The sequence below is a fragment of the Meleagris gallopavo genome, chromosome Z (assembly GCF_905368555.1).
Source record: "Meleagris gallopavo chromosome Z, MGAL_WU_HG_1.1, whole genome shotgun sequence".
NCBI lineage: Eukaryota > Metazoa > Chordata > Aves > Galliformes > Phasianidae > Meleagris > Meleagris gallopavo.
The window spans coordinates 62,237,463-62,259,749 of NC_139435.1; the positions used below are offsets into that span (position 1 = coordinate 62,237,463).

Here is a 22,287-nt window from a genome sequence, read left to right on the forward strand (position 1 = left end):
TATCCATCAAGTATTTACAGTACATCTTTTGTTCATTCCTTTGGAGGTCAGTGCAGATACCCAGCATGTGAAGACCCTAGACTCAATAGAGAGGGTAACGTCAGAGTTCCTCAGCTGAAAAAAAGGCTGTTGGAGTTACTGAGCATGCAGAGACAGAGATCTAGGCAACTACGCAAGAAGAGCCAGGTGCTGAGTTTTTGACTTACTGTTTTGCCAGATCATCTGTTTTTGATTTGTGCACCTAAATTTCACCTAAAATTAAGGGTGAGGATATAAATCCCCTTCTGAATCTGAACCTCACATCTTTCTCTCAAATATGTCTTGTCTATGAACAGATGTGCGCTTCAGCACTGACACAGCACACCATACAAGCCCAGAGGAGACCTGGCAGTTCACTACTGCAAACAAACATGAGATTTGTGCTCTTGGATTTACCGGTGTAACAGGTGATGGAGAGCACATTAATAGCACTGATGGAAGAAAGGCCATGCCCAGCAATTCCCTGTCCATGAACCCCAAGCAGAGCTTGTTCTGCCTGTGGAAGGAGGGAACAGGAGAGAGACAGGCAGGTCTTCACACCTGTCCTGATCAGTGCCCCTTATGTCACAATTTGGTTTATCAGATTTTAAACAGAGACCATCTACCCATTAATGTGCCCTGACTTGTGAGTTTCCAAACTATGCATCACCAGAGCAAGCTTCTGCTCTGGCTTAGAAGATCAGGGCTTGCTGAAGTAAATGGGCAGCACTCTGTTACCTGTGTCAGCAAATATCAGAGTCCTAAATTTCAGGGCAGGAAAAGCTGTGATTGATGATTCCTGGATGTGTTGCTTTATCCACTGCAATACACAAAGCTGGAACGGAATTGCTGGTCTACCCACCTTTTCACTGGGGAAGGTGCAATAATTTTCGTAGTTCCTTCATTATCCCCATTTGTTGTAATCTGGTTTATGCCACTAGATCCTGAAAAAGAAAATAAAAACACAGGACACCTCCTCAGCAGATCTATTCATATCTGTTGAATCTGACTGCCTACTAAACCCAGCAGAGTATGTGAGATAAAATTATACAGAAGACATCTGGCAAATGTCGTACGGAGGTATAAGAATCACACTTTTGTGTCTTATTCTCATTTCTAACTATAGCATATCAATATAGCAGTTCAACATGGTGAACATTCATTACTCTTCCATGTGAGTCAGAGGAATTAGCAGCTGTTGTTCCCGCAGGGGCACTATGCCATTGCAAGCAGGAGGGAATTTCCTGCTCCATTTGCCAGTGAGAAGAGAGGTGTGTGGAGAATATAAGCAAACTCTGTATGGTCTGCGCTATGAGCTTAGCAATCTCCTGTGTAGCTACTGTGGACTCTAAAACAATCTCTAGATTAGATAGTAAAGCAACATGAATACGTTCATTCCAAGAAACCCTTTCAAACTGACGTAGCAGCACTGTGCACAACAGTGATATATCCTAAGTCATGAGCGCAAATATAAAAACTGCAAACAAACAGCTACGAAAATAATGTAAATACAAAAGAGAATGAAAAATATTCTTATGTAGTAATAATATAAATATACTACATCATATGTATGATGTTATACAATTGATATATATAAGTAATGCAGTAAAAGTGACAGCTAAGTCTCACTTTGAATGAGTAAGAAATAACTGGCCAATAACTGAAGGTAACCTGCCTAGTTTCTAGTTTTGTACCCAATGCAGAATACAGAACCAAAGAATCACATAATGATCCCACTTTTTCCACTCTGTTGGCACAAGAGAAGCCACCAGAGCTCTAAAGAAGTGGATGAAGGTATACTTTCCCTAGTTTCTGAGCATTTACATAACAGCCTTCAAAGAAACAGACTGGTGCATTTGTAATTCAGAAGCACTGAGAGCCAAGGGAATCTGGATATTTTAAACTAGGTTGAAGTCAAAGTGACACCATACAGTGCTGTACAGATGTATACACTTCAGAACTGTTCTGTTTAGCTTGGTATGTAGCAAAGGTACATCGCACAACTCTGCTAGAGAAATAACAAGCAAAAAATGTGCTAACCACCAATAAAAGTTTGTTTCTGTTAACACTACAATTTAAGTTTCCATGCTGTGGCATTACTATTAATCTGTAATTTTTCTTTACTTCAGGTGTTCCCCTTCTGACTGGTAATTTCACTCATTTCTCTCAAAACTGAAGCAGATGTTAAGAGAAACAGCAAAGCAACATCATTAATAGCACACATCAGCTCTGGACAGGACAATAGGGATGTTAGAGACACAGAAACAGACTGACTCAGGCCTGTAACAGCTAACAAGGAAATTCGAGCTTTTTCATTTGGCTAAAACTAAAATCTGTCACAAATTAAGTAGTGGCTCCCTTTTGCATTACTTACTTTTTCCACAGTACATCCCAATTTCACATGCCACCCCTTTTAACACAGAAAGTCTCTGCACTCCCCTCTACTTCAGCACAGAGATTTTAAGTATATCCTGCAATATAACCAGCAGCAGCTCAGTACCACACAGCCATATGCTCACTGTTCTTCTCCTATTGGGATGGGGAAAGAATGGGAAAACAAAGTAGAACTCACGGGCTGAGATAAAAACTACTACTAAAAAAAAATAAAATAAAATAAAAAAGGGAAGAGAGAAATAGTAATTTTATATATAGAAAATCTTTACTATTATATATATAATCATTACTGTTATATATAATATGTAACATGTATATTATATATATTTATATAATGATTGTATACTGTCATAATGATATATAATATATAATCATTACTCTTATTTCTTTTTTATATATCTCTCTGCATATGTGCATTTACAAAACAAGTTATGCGCAATGCAATGCCCAGCAGCTGCCTTCCCAGATGGTTCTATAGTTTTTCTGCATGCCACATCATGCAGTGCAAGACATCCCCTTGGCCAGTTTAGGTCAGCTGTCCTGGTTCTGCCACCTCCCAGCTCTTTGCGCCCTTCTGTACTGGGAGGGCAGTACAAGAAGCTGAAACATCCTTGGCTCTGCAGCATAGCATAGCAGCAACAACCAAACCATTTGTGTTACTGACACTGTTTTTCTCCTAGAACCAAAACACAGCATAATACTAGACACTACGAACAAAATCAACTCTGTCCCAGCTGAATCCAGGACACTAAAGCATCTTGTCAGGCCACCAGGGGCCTCACCAGGTGTGTGGGTCTCCTACATGTCAGACCTGTTGGTCTTCTGGAGACGTCTTGCATGCTGCAGAGGGCCTCAAGTAACAATAGTCACCTTTGCTTATGCAATGCAGTTAAGTTACGATTATTGTTAATCGTATAGTTAATGTAGTTAATGTAGTTATTGTAGTTAGTGTAGTTAGTGTAGCTAAGTTATGATTAGGGAAAAGAAGTCCCCAAACTACACTGAGGGCACAGAAGACTGGTGCAAAAATTCTTCTTGAGACCTCTAAAAATGCTTTCAGTCAAAATCACACATAAAGATAACAGAACATGAGGAAAGAAAGCAAAAATTTGCCACTTTAGGGAGGATGCTGGTAGTGAAATGAAAACCATGTAGTTTGAAGTGTCTAACTACCAAGTATATCTCAGTGTTTCTTTTCTTTTTTAATAGAGATACATATAACTTGCCTTTCCTATGCCATCAAATATGTGATATAAAAAAGCCCACTGTAATAACTTCACCCACAGAAGTAATGAAATCAACAAAGCTACTGTTGTTCCAAACAGCAGACGTAATTTTAGTAACTTTGATATTGAGCTATAAAAGAAGTAGCTTCCCATTAAGCCCGAGGAGTGCTGATGGAGTGACAAGAACTCAACTCCCAAATCATGTCAAAGCCACAAAGCCACTCACAGAAGAAGAGTCCTGGCCCAATTGCTCCAGAACAGATCTTTTGCCATGTCTGGCAATAACGATGCACACAGGCACCTGTGGTATCCAAAAGTGGGGATTTATGCAACACAGTCCAGAGCCTACATCAGTACATCAGCTTTTGGATCAGAGCACTAGCTTCATAGAGCTCCTCCTCACCGCTGATTATCATGGCTACCGCTGTACTTTCAACAAGAACTTAGTTGAGTGAAAAACAGAAAAGACAACATACCAATGACAATCACATAGAGCCAGAATCTAGACAGAAATACAAATTCCCTTCTACTGAGAGAAGTTCTCATACAAGCAGCATCTGATTGACTCCGCCTTTGCCTACATTTAGATGCTTTTTTTGCTTTTTTTTGGGGGGGGGGTGGAGAAAAACAAAAAACAACAACAACAAAAAGAAAACCACAATTTTTGCTGTACAATTATATTGTATAAATAACCACGTTAAGTGAGAGGAAAGGCTTCTGTCCACAAAGAAAAATAACTGTCCTTAAGTATGTTCCACCTCCTGTATCTTCTGTGACCTCACACAGTACTACTGTTCTACCAACATACATCTCTGTATGTTAGTTTGTCTAATATAAAAGAATAACCTCCAGAAAAATTGTCCAAATGCTAGCCCTACTACAGTACCTTCTCAAGAAACTTGTATTAGTTTCTTACATTTACTCTTTCTTCTGAGAATTCTCAAAAATACCTTAGGTAACCAGAAATCTTCAACTTGTAGGTTTTCTTGGTTGTCTTCCTTTTACTAGGTAAGCATTCACAGAACTGAAATTTCCCAGAAACATGAATGAACACTTCGATTCACATTACAACAGCGCTGATGCTCACTTTGGCATTCAAGCTTAAATAGACTTTAAAAACACTAAAATCCAAAATCTCAAGAACTGGCAAGCTAATTAAGTCTTGCCTGATTCTCATCAGCTAGAGCAATTTCACTAACACTATCTGGAAGCAGTCTTTGTACTCAAATCTATGAGTGAGGGCTGAAGACAATGTGATCAAAAGCAAAACATGCAGTAAGAGTCCATGCTTTGCAATGCACATTACTAAGAACCAATAAGAATGGACTTCAAAAGTGTACACTCATATATCTTACTCTGTGATAATGTTTTATAAGCTAATTTACAAACCTTATTTGTGCTGACATTGCCATCTGTATAAAATACAGCAGTAGACACATTCATCCTTTTACAAAGCCTGTGATTTAAATCACCTTTAAAATTTAAAACTCAAAATAAACAAGTAAATAAATAGACGCAACTGACCCAACAGTCATTTTCTAAGATTCAGCTTTCCAATTCAATCCCACAGTTTTCTGGGAAAAGACTTACTACACTTTGAATGCCCCAATTCAACACTCCTACCAACTATGAGATAATGATAGGTTAGGTAGGTTAGCCAGGGCACGGATTGTGATCCCAGGGAATTAAAAAATACAGGGACTGGGCACTGCAGCTTAAGGGCTATTAGAATTCAAGTAAAACTGCAATTTTAGTACTTATTCAAATGACTCTCCATATGGATTTTAAATCAGAATGCCAAGGTTTACTCTACACTGGTTTATGCAACTGTACAGTTTGCAAGGCACTGCCAAGTCAAGCCTTCAGCTAGCAAAGAACATTGTAAGACCTGAGCAATGCGTGTGCCACCAGGGAATAAACCAGGACCCATGGCAACAGTTCTGTCCACACCAGTGTTTGTCCAGAGAGAACGTTCCTGGGGAACTTCTCAAGTGCTGTACTTAGTCGAAAGAATAAAGGACACTTTCATTGAACAGCCTGTACCAGTTATTGTGAAAGCTGAATATGATCAGTCCTGTGTAAGAGTAAAGCAGAACAATGACTGATCCTGCTTGAGTTTATGATTTGTGACCAGAACAAAATGTTACTCTCTCTCTCACCTGAAACTGGGAGAATAAGAGAACTAAATAAGCTACGCCTACCCCAGGCTTAAGGTTTAACAAAACAAAACAAAGCAAAAAATGTTCTCCAACAGAACACAAACTTGAACAAAAACCTAAACATACACAGTGGGGAAAAAAAAGCACTAATATAAAAGCATTGATTGTCCAGTCAGTGAAGTTTCCCCCTCTGATTCTTCCAGACTCTTTTGCTACTGAGACTTGCAATGTGCTAAGTGAATGATAAAATGGAAGTTACTGCACTTTAAGCAACTGTAATCTGGATTCTAGGAAAATAATCTGCAATGCTAATGCCCAAATGCCTGTTCAGCCTCTTCTACTAAGGGAATCAGACAACTCAGCACTGCAAACAGTTAGCCTATACATTAAAGTGACTGGAAAAAAAAAAAAAAAAAAGAAGAATGCATACTATGCAACTGCTAGTAACCCCAGAACATGTATACAAAAAGGAGGAACAGCAAAAAGCGTTTTAATGAGATGTCTGAGATTAGAGACTTCAGCACTTCACACACTATCTGCAACCTGTAAAGCAGTAGCAATGCAGACTGCACATGCTACAGCCATCCATTTGTAGCTATTGGTTCACCTAATTGTCCAAAATCACAGTTGTGGCTGGGCTCGTTCCTGACACTAATGGGTTTAAAACAAAACAAAACAAAACAAAACAAAACAAAACAAAACAAAACAAAACAAAACAAAACAAAACAAAACAGCTAATTGACAGACTGTAGACAGAGAAGCATTGGTTTCATGCACTTAATGTTGCAATGTTAAGAAAAGGAAGAAAAACTAAAGAAACAGGTGAGGAAAGATGCTGAACTCCAGGAAGACAAGAAGTAAGTTGCTGAAGTTTGTGGGAGAGAGGAGAATAAGAGAAACTGCTGTTCATTACGAAAAGATAAATTAAAAGCTACGTTCAGTTGGATGGCAATTTAAGCAGCATTTGCAGAAAACACCTGATCTAATCTAGCAGATATAAACTAAAATCAACTTGTTTAAAATGTTAAACAAGGCATATTTAACCTTATTACACCATACTAGAAACATGAAGTTAAGGAAAAAGGAGAAGTCATCAATGGCAACCACTGTATCTCATTATGCAAAAGGAATATTTATTTTAAGAAGTAACATCATATTATTCTCTAAGAGATTTAAGTCATGCGGCATTTTAGTTCATAAGAGTATTTAGATTGCATTTCATGATAAAAATTATTCTGTAAAATACACGTTATCTCAGCTGGCTTTGTTTTTACCAAACGTTGCTTAAGATATCAAGTGGACCCAATTCACTGAATGAAATGGACTGAATATTGCTGTATCTAATAGCTAGATTAGAGGAAAAAGAATGGATATAACCCAGTGATATGCAGCAGATTGTCACATAGAGGAGAAATCACATTAATCACCCATCAGTGTCTGAAAATTCATTTAAATGGAAAAGAACTAGCAGTTTGATTATCAGCATGAATACTGAAATATAAAATGAAAAGAAAACAAAAGACTCAAAAATATACTCATTTATGGAGAAGAATGCATTTTGTAATTACAAAATTATTTTTCCTTAGACCATATAATAGATTGGAAATTAATCAAATTCAATGAATTTTAAGAGCTTTTGCGGTAATACACCTACATCGGTGGAAAATGACTGCACATTTAGATCACGTGGCTTTTCAGTTAAGCTAAATTAAAAGCAAGACAATCAGAATGATGGCTAGAAATTACACCAATACATAGAAATAAGACAGGATGGGGAAAAAAACAAACAAACAAAAAAAACACCTTTCTATTTTATCTTTAAAGTAAGACAAAGCATTAAAATCCCCCATAACAACAAACAGGCATTGACTGGCCAGGGAATTCTGCATTATTTTACACAAGCAGAACAGGTCACAGGTTTCTCTTTGCCTCACAGTTCCAGCCAAAAAAACTGAAACAATCACAAGTTGCTCGTGAGCAGACTGACATTCACTGCCTGCACAGGTACAGACATTGGTTTCAACTAAGGGCTGAGTTTCAACTAACAAATTTACTTCTGAATAACCACACAGTTTTCTGCATAACTGAACAGGGGGACTAATGAGATGGGAAATGCCATTCATCTTGAAACACCACTCAAAGAACAGGACAGTCCAGCAGAGCCAAAGTCTAAGTCAACAGGTTCAAGGGTAAACAGCAAGACAAGCCACAGATAAACTGCAGAATATCCTGAGCTGGAAGGGATCCAGAAAAGATCATTAAGACCAGCTCTCACATAGGACTACCTAAAAGATAAACCATACATCTAGAAAGTCACTGACAAGAGGATGCATGATCTGAAAGCAAAGTAGTTGTATTTTTGCACTTAAAAAAACAAACAAACCAACCCTGATCACTGAATTGTATAATGGATTTATATGTTCAGATGTTCCAAGAGCAAGAGTGGTAATTATGCAACACTTCAAGACACAGTGCAGCTAAAAGGCGAAACACACTGGCTTTGTTTCCGAGCCAAAATCAGGCTCCACATTAAACAAAGGACATCACCAGACACATATACCTGCACTTTTTAAAATCTGTCACTCTCAAAAGTTCGCAATGCTGTACTAATCCATGATAAAGCTTACTTATATTTTAAGGCTCAGGCAAGTTCTTCTTAAATCTCTAACACATGCTCACTTCTGTATTCAACTCAAGTTCCACTGAAATCTGTGTTAAATGCAGTTACAACAAAGCTAAGTATACCTGAAAAAATAAAGGATTTTTCCCCGTTATTAGATTTCAGGTCAGGTTAATTGTTTTGTGCATGACTCCTGTGATTACCACTTCTTTTACATGCTTCTCCTAGTACCTGCAAAAATTTCCATTTTCCTCTGGTGTTTTCAACATGTAGTTATGAATTTCCAGCCCACAAAACTGAATCATGTTAAAACTTGATAGAGGACAGCATTAACTTCTGTTCCACTTAACATCAAAATACAGGGATATCACTCTAGCTTTACTGAATTGGAAAAAAAATGTAAAAGAAAGGCCTTGGTCAAGTGGTATAATAATGGGATCCCAACTAGAGAGAGAGATAGCATTCCTGTAAAATATCTTTTCACTGCTTGTGTTCAAACTTCCCTCTAAATTAGATGTACAAATACATATTTTAATTACCTGATCCATGCATCTTTTTTATTTTTATCCATAACGTTTTTTTAACAACTTATAGTTAGATACACATGCTGCCTTAAAAGAAAGCGGAATTCATCTCTAAGAAATCCTCAAGGACATTGAACCAATTTTGAGTTATCTCTTGAGAGGGAAATGAGCCACACACCAGGATGAAATCTTTCCACAGGTAAAGCATACAAAAACTTACCTGTCTGTTGTGTCCTTTTTGGATATGTCTTACTACGACTTCTTTCAATGCACTGGTCAGGCCGTGGGAGCTGAATAGAAGGGTCTCTGGTCATTTGAAAAGACATCCTGCCACTTGAAAAGACAACAAAATCATTTGGATCAACAGTTGGAAAAGCTATCTAAGAAATGAAAGATCTAAACTGAAAAATGCATAGGGTTCAGACAGCATATTTTTAGAGCTATTCTGTCCTCATTCTCAGCTCTATAGTCCTGCAGAGAAAAGTAAGCAATCAAATAATTAATAATTTGATTAGATCCTGAGTTCTCCCTTTCAGTTTTTATCTCTGGAAAACACACAGTTAACTTTGTTCAGTTTTAGTCACTAAGAAGCTACTGGCTCTGCTGTAGTGGAAAGATGATAAGAAGGGCAAGGAGAGCCCAGTGCAAAGCACGGCATAACAAAGCACTCTCACTAGCATAAACTAACAGATTGCAAGCTAAGTACAAGACCTGATTCCCGCTTACCAGCAAGATTCTTCCATGACACACCATTTTAAAAGTGAATACATTTTTCTACATTCTAATGTCTCCCTCTCCACGTGAGTACACAGAATAAGGTGTTCATAACAAAAATGTGAAACAGGCTCTATACTTCTCTCCAGAACTCCATGTTTCCTTTTGGAAACTTACAATACAAAGGAGGTAACAGCATTAACTCCCAGTTGATGTAACACCTGCAGTACTGTGATTCGGAAGTCATCAAGTATCGCAGTAGCAAGCACCAAGCGATTATACTGATGCTCGTCACAGATTTTCTGAGCTACATGAATACACTCCACTAGGATCACTGAATTTTCACCCAGAGCTCCACATGGGTAATAAACATTGGAGAACTATGATTTTCTCAACATTTGTAAAAATATTAAGGACAAGAAAAATTTCTAATGTTACATCAAAATAATGTCATTTTTTGATACTCAGTTTCAATTTTTTCTTCCCAAGTTAGCCATAAAATAATTCCTTTCAGTTTTCCAGTTCTGGAACCACACCAGTCTCACAAATTCCAAAAAATGGTTTTAACAAAGTATCTCTAGGTAAGATCTTCCACTCACACTAACACCTCCACGTACTCACCAAAACATCTGATATTAAGGAAACTGTTTTTTTTGAAAGCCAGGACTAAAAATAATAGTATGGTCTCATGCATACACTGCACAGTGACGAAATTATAGCTTCTGCTTTGAGCTAATGATGCTTGCTGTCACCGAGTTATCTCTAGATCTGTGTCCGTGACAGGGGGCACAGGCCCGAAGAGAAAAAAAAAACAAAGAGGAGGGAAAAAAAACAACAAGGCGTTAATCGTTTACACTGGTCTGGCTTTAATGAGTGACTTGAGGGCCTGCACCTCGGGAGAGCAGGGAAGGTGGAGGGGGAAGGGTAGGGAGATAGTATACATGGGTTTAAAAAAGAACATGGTAACGATCTGAGGAGGAACATTAATTTACTGAATCCAACAAAATCCAACAAAATCAAACAAAATGAGAGAGCGTATCCAAAGCCGAGGCCTTACTCTGTAGACGGAAAGGAACATGTGCTTTTCTCCACAGCGAACCGAGCAAGACAGAGGGAGAGCAATTAAAGTCCTGCCAGGAGCTATACCTTTCTTCCTCTGGGCTTCAAGACCTCTGGGAATGCCATTCCCCCTCCCCTCTGAGAACCCAAAATGCCCAAAAAAGGCAGCTCACAGAACCAGAGCATTAACTCTTTAACTCCCACTGCTTTACGCGATGTTATGATGTGGAATACCGACAACAAAAATCACAAAACTACCACGCATGCAGGCATAAAACACTGTCAGCACTTTTGGGACTAAAACAAAATAAAAACAAGATAAAAAAGCAAAGAGAAATAATCAAAGCAAATAGAACATTCTCATAGCAGATAAAAATGGCAATGCTGCCATTCTGAATTCCAAGAGGAGAGTTAAGGTGTCAGTCACTAATTATCACTTCAGGTTTTTTTTAAAAAGCGAAAGAAGAAAGACCCACGGAACTATAAGACAGCCAGTCTCACTTTCGTGCCCCAGCAATGTCATGGAGCAGAGATCATAGGTGACAGCCAGTACAGCTTCACTAAAGGCAAACTGCCCCTGAAAAATCTGATGTCCTTCTGTGACAGAGTAACAGCACTGTTTGATAAGCAACTGATGTAATCTACCTGGATACTATTCTGCATGACTCACTTGCTTCTTAACTTGGAGATTCATGGATGAACAACTCTGTGGATAAGGAACTGGCTGGAAGGCAGCATACAAAGAATTGTAGTCAGTAGTTTAATTCCCAGGTGGAGACCACTAACACATGGTGTCCGTCAGGGGTACTGGGACTGGTATTATATAACATCATTGACATGGACAGTGGGATTGAGTGCATCCTCAGTAAGTTTGCGAAAAGATGTGGAGCTGTTGGAGTGGATCCAGAGATGGACTACAAAGATGATCAGAGGGCTGGAGCGCCTCTTTCAAAGAAAGGCTGAGGGATCTCGGCTTTTTCAGCTTGGAAAAGAGAAGGCTCTAGGGAGACCTCATCACAGCCGCTGCACTACTTCCCAGGCTCCGATGTGCTGAAACGATCCAACAGGGGAAACTCTTCCTAAGTACACTGGTAGGAACTAAGGGGGCTCCTATCCAGTTTCATAGATGAGATTTTGCAGGTCAGGATCAAACCAGAAAACTCAAAGGCAGGACAATTATTCCTCTACAACCTAAAGAAAGAAGAAGCTGGATCATGGCTGATAACATGATAACCCAGATAATTTAGATTGTGAGAAAATATGTTGGAGAAGATGGAACAGAAGCACAACAGTGATCCTGGCTGGAGACAGTCCGGACTCAGTCACATGAACTCAGGCTCAGCATCAGCATACTCATTTTCCCCATCAGTAACATCTTCCCTACATACAAGATCCTTATTCCAGGGTTAACCGCAAGCTGACTGTGAGTTCTGCCTGAAGGAGGAAAAATATAATAGAGTTACCAGTGCATGCTGCTATTAGCAGCTACCAAAGCTGCTGACTCCAGTCAAGGAGCTGCCAGAGACATGGTGGGTGATGGTTTTCTTGTTTTTAGAAAAGTATTCCCAATAGGAAGATCCATGTATTTCTTAAGTGATGGTGGAAATAGAGTATGAAAGACAGACAAGAATAGCCAAAAATAAACTTAAATAAACCTGGTGTATTTGCAGGCCACAGAAAATGCCTGCAGAATTTGCCTTTATAGTAAAAACACCTTTTCAGGCAGCAACTTCAAAATAACTATGAAATACGAAAAACTATCTTTATTTCTACATGAGTCACAAGAAAAATATTAATGAAAAAATGAAAGGCCAACTTACAGATATGACTTTGATTTACTGCTCTCAACTCTCCCTTTCAAGTTCACTGAATATGCAACTCTAAAGCAATTCTAAAAATCAGACCATACTTTATTTGGTTCAAAGTTGTTCTGCCAATGCAACAGAACTGGATTTGGTGTCAATGTGAGCCAGGGAAGTTAGGTTGGATATTCAGAAAAATTAAGTCTCTGAAGGAGTGGACAGACTCTTTCAGAGTTGAGTCACCATCGCTGGAGGTGCTGAAAAACTACTGACATCCTGACATACTGCAATTTATTCTATATCTTGCTACTCTTTTGTGACCCATCGTAAAGCATCGTAAAGAGCATCATAAACCCACATTCCTGGTGACATCTTCCACATATGCAGTGTACCATCATATTAACTTCCCTTTATATCACAGCTTGGTTAACTCTGGCTGAAACTGAGAGTAAGTGTTCTCTATACATCCTTAGTCTGAAGTTCACTGCTTATTTCAAGGGTCATCATCTTGAAAACTTATTCAATTTTTCCCAGCCCCTCCAATTAGGAAAGATAGGTCCTCCTTTCAGGTCTGCCCTCACTTATATTCTAAAATCAACAACACTACATCAGCACTACTGCTGCAACATTAAATATCACCATCCAGATCAAGTTCATTTGCAGGAGCTCAGTTGCAGGAGTTTTAAAGAAGGATCTCACAGCTACACATTTTCTATGCTTCTCTGCACCCTCTTTTGGTTAATTCCCAGAAGAAAGGCAGCAGCCAATTGCGTCCATTATAATAGCCTCCATTGCGGTATTTCTCAGATGTCAGATTAAAACCTTCAGGGCATGAACATAATTTCAGAATTTACAATGATACTCTGACTTAAAGCACTGACAGAGTTCCTCCCACTTTCACTGTGGACACCAGCAGGCCCTAGCCAGCTGTATTAATCTGGGTAATATGGGTAATATGAAGAAACTTTCACATTTGTCCCTGGACTGCTGCAAACAGTCTGATAAAGTGGTGCTGATTCTTGCTTTGTGAACAGAACTGCCCCAATGCCTTGCCTGGGTGGAACTTTTCTTTCATTGGAAGAGAAGAACAAAAGGAATAAAGGAATTAAATGAACAGAAATTTAAACAAGAAAATAAATTCACCTGTGTCGATGTTTATAACCTATGGATCCAAACTTGCTGAATTTTCTTGACAGAGAGCTTGATTCATTCTCTGGCATTCTATATAGTTCAAAAAATAAAACAGAGTGAGATAAACAGGTAGGTTTCAACTCTCCTTCCCAAGAAAGGAAAATACAAATTTCAGATTCCAGAAAAGTAATTTTCTGTCAGTTGTTCTTCATCCGCACCTCCTGACAGATTCTTGTGGGGTTGAGTGCTCCACAACACCACATGTTTATGCTTTCCTCTTTTTATTAACTCCTTATTGCAAGGCCAACTGCTGGCACTGGCATCCTTTTTGCTTAACATTTCAAAGAAGGAGTCAAAAACATCATAACATGGTAATGAGACTGCAAAAGGAATTCTGAGCTTAATCATTCATGTGATTCCTACCCACTGGCCCTTGCACTTTTCTGCCAGTATTTTTCAATAGTAAAATAAAGCGTTTTAAGACCTGCAATTTCAGAAAAATTTCATACACTTCAATTAATGAGCAAAACGCTATAGAGCTGCAGTCAGTCTATAAAAAAAATAAAAGAAACTCCGTGCTCCCTAAAGAATGCTACTCAGAAATCATAGATACGGTAATGCATAAAACCAGAAAGCCTCAAAGTCAATGATGCTGAAGAGAATTTGATGGTTAAATATGTAAACATATACTGCAGCTCAAACCGTGTCATACATATGCATGGATACTTCAGTTAAAAGTTATGTAATGGAACCTGAGGTACTGCTTTGAAAAATATTCCATGACAAAATAAACCACTGAATTTCTCAAAGATTTTTAAACATTTTTTAAATATCATTGTAAGAAAAGGGAAGGGAAAATATCAGCTTTTAAGAGCATGGTACAATCAAAACAAAAATGTCTTCCCAGAAAGCAAGCCTGATATGTTCTTACTCAATACTGTCTCTCTTCTTTTGGCAACAACATGTCAGCATCACTTACCTAAAAAACGTATGATATTCTACGCAGCACTTCCAGAGATGTTTGCATGTGATCTTATCACGTGCCTCAAAAAAGAAGGAAGTTTCATTGCACTGAAGGCAAAACAAAAGAAATCAACATTGTTATGAGGGATTCTGCTAGTGAAACAAATCTTCATTTACTGAACACTGGAACTGACTATCTCATATCAATCAAGTCTGTAATTCTTTGCAATTGTTCTTTTAAATTAGATAATTCATTTCTGTTCCTCATCTGTTGAAAATAATTACTTTAAAAATGCTTTCCTTAGAGACAGAAAAACAGAACAGCAAGATGATTATCACACTTCTGTTCTTTGATTCAGGTTCACAGACTTCAGCTCTTCTCCTACCTAAAAAGCGAAAAGGTTTTTCATACAGTTTGTTTCTGATTCTTTCTGAAACTTCACCTCATATCTGTGACAAATATACTCTTCAGTAGGCCCTGTTTAGCAATATAGAAAAGGGCAGGAAGAAACTTAAGAGAGAAACTCACATTTGTCATATATACTATCAAGTAACACCACATGGAGAAAATGCGCAAGACATGCAAGTAGAGAAGAATTTACATAAAGCTAGATATCAAAAAGATGGAGAGAAGGAAAGATAAACAGAACAATAAAGCTAAATTCAGAGTAATTAAAAATACTTGGAAAAAGGTCAAAAATTAAAATCTTCAAATTCACCTGCAGAGGCAACAGTGAAGAAAGACAATAAAGAAGGGTTTTCAAAGCTTAAAATCTATTCCTGAGTAATTTGGCAGTCAGTGCAGTAGACGTGAGGAAACCAAAAACCACAGGGAGAGATGAAAGAGAAGGCAGACACATACAAACTATAAAACGATTCCAGTAGACAAAAAGAAGCAACAGACATGTCATAGAGCTTGTTTCCAACAAGTTAAACTTTCAACAACATTCATGTAAAATACATTTCCATGTATCTGTTGCTCAGTAAAATTCAGTTTTCCATTTTTTTTTCTGTTATTTGCAAAAGGAATGAGTACACCGACTGACTAAAGCATGACTCCTCAGCACGAGCTGGTAACATAGCCAAGTCCTAAAACCTTTCCCTCACAAACAGGCTATGAGTCATACCACACTGGGCAGCTGGTTTTAGGAAATGGATGCCTTAGTGCCAGTTATACTTCTGAAATGCCATGCATGTGCAGGTAAAGAGTTCTGGCAGGTTTCTCATCTACCTCTTTTAACTAGGTACTGTGACCTGCAAAGAACTTGAAATCTGTGAACTAACTCAGTATGCTCTCTAGATTTCAACATTCCATCTCTAACAAAAATCAGTTAACATGTCTATTAAAAACACAAAATCACAAATGACCTGCTCAGGCAGCCTTTTCCCACCCTGAAACAAGTAACAGTAAAAATGACAGATCTCTGCACCTGTTGTTAGAATAATTGAAATTTTATTCCCTGAATAAAGTAGAAATTGGAGACCTATATATAAACTTATTTCCTTCCATGGATAATTTTAGTTATATTATTCCAATGTAAAAGTCTAATGGCTGCCTGGGACAGTTCCACAAAATATCCAAGGAATGAAAATCACATTCTAATCTTCCATCAAAAACACATTTTCTTCTCTGGTGCATCAGAGCAAAAAAAGACATGCTGCCACTGGGAATACTGAAAACTAGGATTTATCTGATATTGCTGTGCACAGCATAAAATGATTAAGTATTCAATTATTTCCATAAATGTATTCACAGTTGCTTAAAAAACAATTTCATGCTTGACAGGGATCTTAACTTCTCTTAAGGACTCACAAGGGCTTTAAGTTGGAGAAAAATAGGTTTATATTTTATAAAAAGTAAAACTAAAGACCTAGATTTCTGAAGTTTCTAATTAATTAATTATTTAATTAATTAATCTAAGTAACTGCATTTAAAACAAAGAAAAAACACTTCCTGAATAAGACTGTCAAAGAGAAAATTCTATTTATCCTATAATTTCCAAGAATAACTACACTGCTCATGCCTCTCTGGCAACCAGAAATTCTAGTTTACTCACTGAAAGATCATGCTGTTTTTTTATATTCAGTGACATTAGAATGAATTATTTAATGAAGGCATGTCAAAGGATACTTTTCATTCGCATATTTGACATATAGCAGAAACACAGTATTATTTAATTTAGATTATAGTTTCTGGATCAGACTATCATCTGACATGATTTCATATAAACCCACACACAACTGTAGCAGTCGTAGAATACTTATAAAGAACAATATCAAATCAGGTCTCTGATATTACAAGTCCTTTGTAATATAACGATTCATTTCACTTCTGTTAGGGAATAACTCAGTTACTCACCTTAAATATGTAGCATCTTATTCTTTTTTCATTTGCTCCTATCAATACTTTACTATTAGCCTGAATGCCACTGAGACTGAGGGAAATATTTATATCGTGGAAAAAGTTCTATTTTTCTATGTTTTCTTCTAAATCACAATTTAAGGATTTTCCCATATGTAGAATAAATGAGAAGGTATAGCCACGCTGTTACACGATTTTAAGATCTGATCAGAAATGATTCTTTTCTTTAAAGGTCTTATTTTACAAGAAGAGAACTCATCTCAGCCGATAAGTTAGAAATCTGGATGATGAACTACACGCTGGAACAGCTATTACTCAGCATGCAGTAGCCAAGGGCTGAAGAGTCAAAGGAAGCCTAGACCCAGAAACTGTCAGTAAGTTAAGTTATGGAATTCAGATTTGGGAAAACTAGCTAAAAAATTAAGGAAGGGACCAACAAGCTTTCTGATATCACACTGAGGTTTGAGTTTGAAGGAAAACACACATCTGAAAACTAAACACTGCCTCATAATGGATCCATGTAATAAGCTAAACAGCACAGTTCTTTTATACTAAATATAAAGAAATAAAGCCTAGAACATTTATCCCAAAGTTTTTCACCTACACAGGGAAGGCAATTCATAGCTCTTAATTATATTTCACTTTGTCTCAGTTGTAGTTCTTCTAACTCCAATATAACATTGCAACAACATATCGAGGATTAGGACTTTTTCCACTTACTTTTTTTTTACGATAGTCTGAAGTACTGCAAGAGCACTATGATTTCTGTCATATTTTTAAGTCCATATATAAAAATAAAACCGTACTAAAGGCAGTAATTACTTCCAGGGTTACTCGTTCTCCCCTGTAGGTGGAGCACGAACCACCATACCTGCTGACACCATGAACTTTTGTTTCTACTAAATGGCAACCTTTTTACCAACTTCACCTACCGTCATTTCTTTATGGGCTCACAGCTTCCAGAGTGGTACAGTGTACAGATGACCAAGACATGGCCCCACTTCAGAGCTTGTCTACCTTCTGGGAAAGGTCCTCGTGCTCTCTGGGCAAGCAGAAAAGCACTTATTTTTGTGATTTTTGGCCATGCCTGTGATTTGCAGCAGCAAGGGAAGGGGCAGGAGTCAAAGGCACAGCCTTTGCTACTCTGTGTGACTGCTGAGGTGCTTGGCCATCTTCTCCTGGTCTCTAGAAAGGCTCTAAAACTCCACGAGGACAAAGATCAGGCACTCCTCTTTTTTAAAATGCTCTCATCCTTCAGCTTCAAACTGTGTCAGAAACCATAGCCTCACCACCTTTTCTAACCATGGGAGGAGGGACAGCAAGATCAGCACAGAGGTTGTACAGCACATAGCTTGACTTACACAGGCTTATCAATAGGTGGGTACTTCAACACGTATCCACAGCCTTGTATCGCTAATGGCCAGGATGGATCTGGAGGACATCTGAGGTTTCCATGAGTCCCCTGGCAGTTGCTGTGCCACCCAACCTTTACCTGCCTCTGCGCTCACTGAATGCATATGGCACTACTGAACCTTTGACAGCTTGCCACAAGACATCCCAGGGATCAAAAACACGCTGAAAACTGCAGCTGCACTTAGCTGCAATGACTGCTGACAGGACAAGCACTGGCCACCACCATTCGAAGCTCAGAAAAAAGGCAGCCCTGAAAAGGAACTCTTGTCAGCACACACAGTGCTTCCTCAGTGGCACTGTGTAGCAGAGCAGCATAAGGAGAGATCTTGTTCCCCTACCAAACACATCATCCACTCATCAGCATGTACTGCAAGTGCATCCACATGTAACAGAAATATTAAAGGTAGCTCTGAAGCTACTGCTTCAAAACGTTATTCATCACCAGGTCAGGCAGACACCTAAATAGTATCAATTGTTAACTAATTGTTTCTTAATGGGAAATATTCTGTCTTTTGTGTATTTACATAGTGCATACCAGTCATAGATTAAGGACAATGTATTAGCGTTACACAAGGTCAATCTTTAAGAGCACTATACAAGTCAGTAATGAAAATTAGTGATGATATGCCAGTTTGCATGAAGCATATCAAGATCAAAACAAAAGCATCTTGTTATCGCATTATTATAATTTTATATATGTATATATGTATAATTTAAAAAATATTAAAGACGAACTATCGTCTTTAATATTTTTTAAATTATACATATAAAAACAGCGCTTACACTACACTATACATATAAACTATATACACTATACATATAAACTATATACACTATACATATAAAAACAGCGCTTACACTAACACCTTAGTGGCAATGAACTTAGGCTTATTCAGGGATGGTATTTATCCTTCAAAAATGTTAATTACTGAAAATTTTACTAGTAAGATAAGCCCTTCTCACAATTTTTGTGATGGATTAATAAGAACATAATAAACGGAAATTAAAAAAAAACTAAAACAACAATCAACCAACCAAACAATAGCAGCTCTATATTGACCTAACTGCTTGTTCACCTCTGTCCTCCATAAAAACTCTGGCTTGAGTGAATAAAAATGTAATCAATAAAAAAGCCATGTGTAATTCCTAAAACATAACAAAGACCAAAACTCAGTTTTTGTCTTCAGTAGAAATTTTAGCTAAGCTGGACATCAGAACAGGAAGAACACCTCTTCAGCCCCTGTTATATCTTCTCAAGAAACAGAAAAAATAAATCAAATGAAACACTCTTGCCTAGAACTTGTAACTCAAGGTGGAATATAGTGTGTGACAGGTAAGGACCACCTTACAACTATTTTTCAGATTTTAACAAATATAAAAGGAGGTTAAATATTTATATTAGTATATTTATATATATATATCCGAAGTCTTCTACAACAATACAATTCTTAATTGTATTTAGACAAGTTTCAGCCACCAGACTGGGGAACATTCTATGCTTTGGAACTACCGTGAAGTTCATCAAGAATGCATCAGTGGCTGGTACTGCTCCTTAAAAGTGTCTTTACTTACTGCACCTTATGAATTCTGCTAAGACTTTTCACCTGACTAAGAAAGACTGCAGAAGAAGACATGTCTTGCAAATGTGTGAATAATTTTAATTACACTGTTTAGGGACTATTCTGATCTGAAATAAACCAAATTTCAAAGCACCTCTAAACAAAAATTTTAGACTGTCATTAGGCCCTACTTTTCAAACAAGAAATGATGAAAGCAAGTATTTCACACATTCAACAATTTCATTCAACAATTTCTGGTTCGGTAAAAGAGAGATACAAAGAATAGCAAGTATAGAATCTTTGCATATATTCTAGAAAGGACTGAATTCATTCACTTACACATTCAGACACAGTAAAACCAAAGTAAAAGGTGTGGTTAGCAAAAACAGCATGGGCTGCATGGGACAGTACAGAAGGGCTTGCTTGGTATCTATGGGCAAAAAGAGCTCTGCATCTTGAACTCCTGATTATTATTTCATCTCTGCTCCCAGACCACAAAATCTGTCAACCCACTTTCTTCTCTATTTCATTCACTTCCTTAGATAAGAGATAACTGGGAAGAAAATTGTGTTTCTCACATGGAGAAAGCACAGAAAATGACCCACGTACCCATTCAATAGGTGGCCTCTGCAGAGCACATCCTCTGTGACCAGGCCTTGTTTGCAAGACGGCCTTCCACAGCCACCTACAATGCTGAAATCTCTCCTAGCAAGGTTGCTCAACGCCTATCTACGCTACCAGAAATTGTGTACAAATATCAGATGTATCTCTCTATTTTCTTGAAGGAATCTGCACAAAAATACTCCTTCATCATCTTCAAAAATTCTCTGCAGCTGTATGCTGTTTAGGGAACCCTCCTGTGCAACCTGCACAGAGGAGACGTTCCCAATTTCATTCTGATACTTCAGAATTCACAGCATAGGTCCAGCCAGGAGACAACAAAATAATGATACAATGATTAATACTACTGAAAAATGTCTTCTGTGATTCGGCCCAGGTCTCACATTCCACATGTCAGAACAAGCCACTGACGGGCAAATAACAAGAGCAGTATTTTGTTTATGAAAGGATAACAGCAATACCCCTAGGGAGAAAAAAAATGTAATGTAAGCAAAGCAATGAAGCAATGAAATATAAAACCAAAATCCCAACAGTCATGCTTTCACACAATAGCAACAGGTACGCAGGAAAAAATACATAGAATAAACAAGTTAAGCACACAGGAAATGTCCTTGTGGAAGAGAGAATAACTGCAAGAGCCTATGCTACAAAACAAAGGAAAAATATTTATTATAATATAGTAACAATATCTTGAGAGTATTAAATAATCAAGTTTATGAAAAGTTAAATAATGTAAACAATAAACTTGGCAGCTGCAGCCATAAAAATTTATCCCAATACAGGCACCCTAAGTGCATGTTTTAGGTAGCCTACAGACACAGAGCTGTACATCTTGACTGACATTTCTAAATCTGTCAAGGAGATTAGGTGTCCACTTCCACCCATTTATCGGGAAGTATACATTCCAAGTTTTCTGGCAGGTTTGAAAAAATCTCATACAAATTTATTTGAAGGAAGGTATCAAAGAAGCTCCTGTAAGTAACACTATTCAGAGGAAAAGAAACACTTTGCAGGCACTAAAAGCACAGAATACTTCCACTTGATGAATGCATGTACCGTTGAAAGGTGCCTGCCAGTGTGAGAAGTAGCCAGTGTGTGGAAACACAAAAGGCAAGCTAGCCTGCACAGTTTTCACTACAGTATGGAAAATGTGATTCAAGAAAGCACTCAAACTCAGAAATAATTCATTCTTCTTATTACGTAATATTAACTCCTTTGCTAAATGCCATAAAGCTCCATATAAGACATGGGAAATTCTCCATTATTTCATCTCTGCTGTACTTTCCAACAAATTTTAGCAGATGGTGTGCTTCCACCTATTTCTTATGGAGAGTGTTCCTCAAAACTGCCAATGCTTGTGCAATTTTTCACTGATGTTAGGGCCATGTTACTTTTTCTTGTAATTGCGCTGTCCCATACTAGAGAAAAATTTAAACCCTCTAAACATTCCTCCCTTGAAATTGTCTTAGATGCATATCTATTTTCAGGCTGCACTTGAAAGAGTTTATGTATCCAAAAAGTTTATGTACATCCAAGTAACTGAATTGCCTGGAAATGAGTTGCACATTCCAGACTTGGTACACCACATCCGTTACAAGGAAAGTATTAATTCCCTGTGATATCCCAGGACACAGGACGGAGCAAAAATGGCTCCTATAATATCGTATCAATGGCTTTAGTCCAGAGACTATTAATTACTTTTTCAAAATACCACCACGAGAA

General features: G+C 37.8%; 1 protein-coding gene across 2 annotated transcripts in view; it reads right to left on the minus strand.

Moving 5' to 3' along the window:
• EPB41L4A (erythrocyte membrane protein band 4.1 like 4A) overlaps positions 1 to 22,287 on the minus strand; it is a 133,385-nt gene that overhangs the window by 30,214 nt on the left and 80,884 nt on the right. For both annotated transcript variants that reach the window (XM_085213232.1, XM_085213231.1), the window contains 4 exons: positions 14,627 to 14,718; positions 13,660 to 13,737; positions 9,162 to 9,274; positions 881 to 962 (listed from right to left, as the gene is read on the minus strand). In XM_085213232.1, the coding sequence (XP_085069358.1) occupies positions 881 to 962; positions 9,162 to 9,274; positions 13,660 to 13,737; positions 14,627 to 14,718 (365 nt within the window). The remainder of the gene's footprint in view (positions 1 to 880; positions 963 to 9,161; positions 9,275 to 13,659; positions 13,738 to 14,626; positions 14,719 to 22,287) is intronic.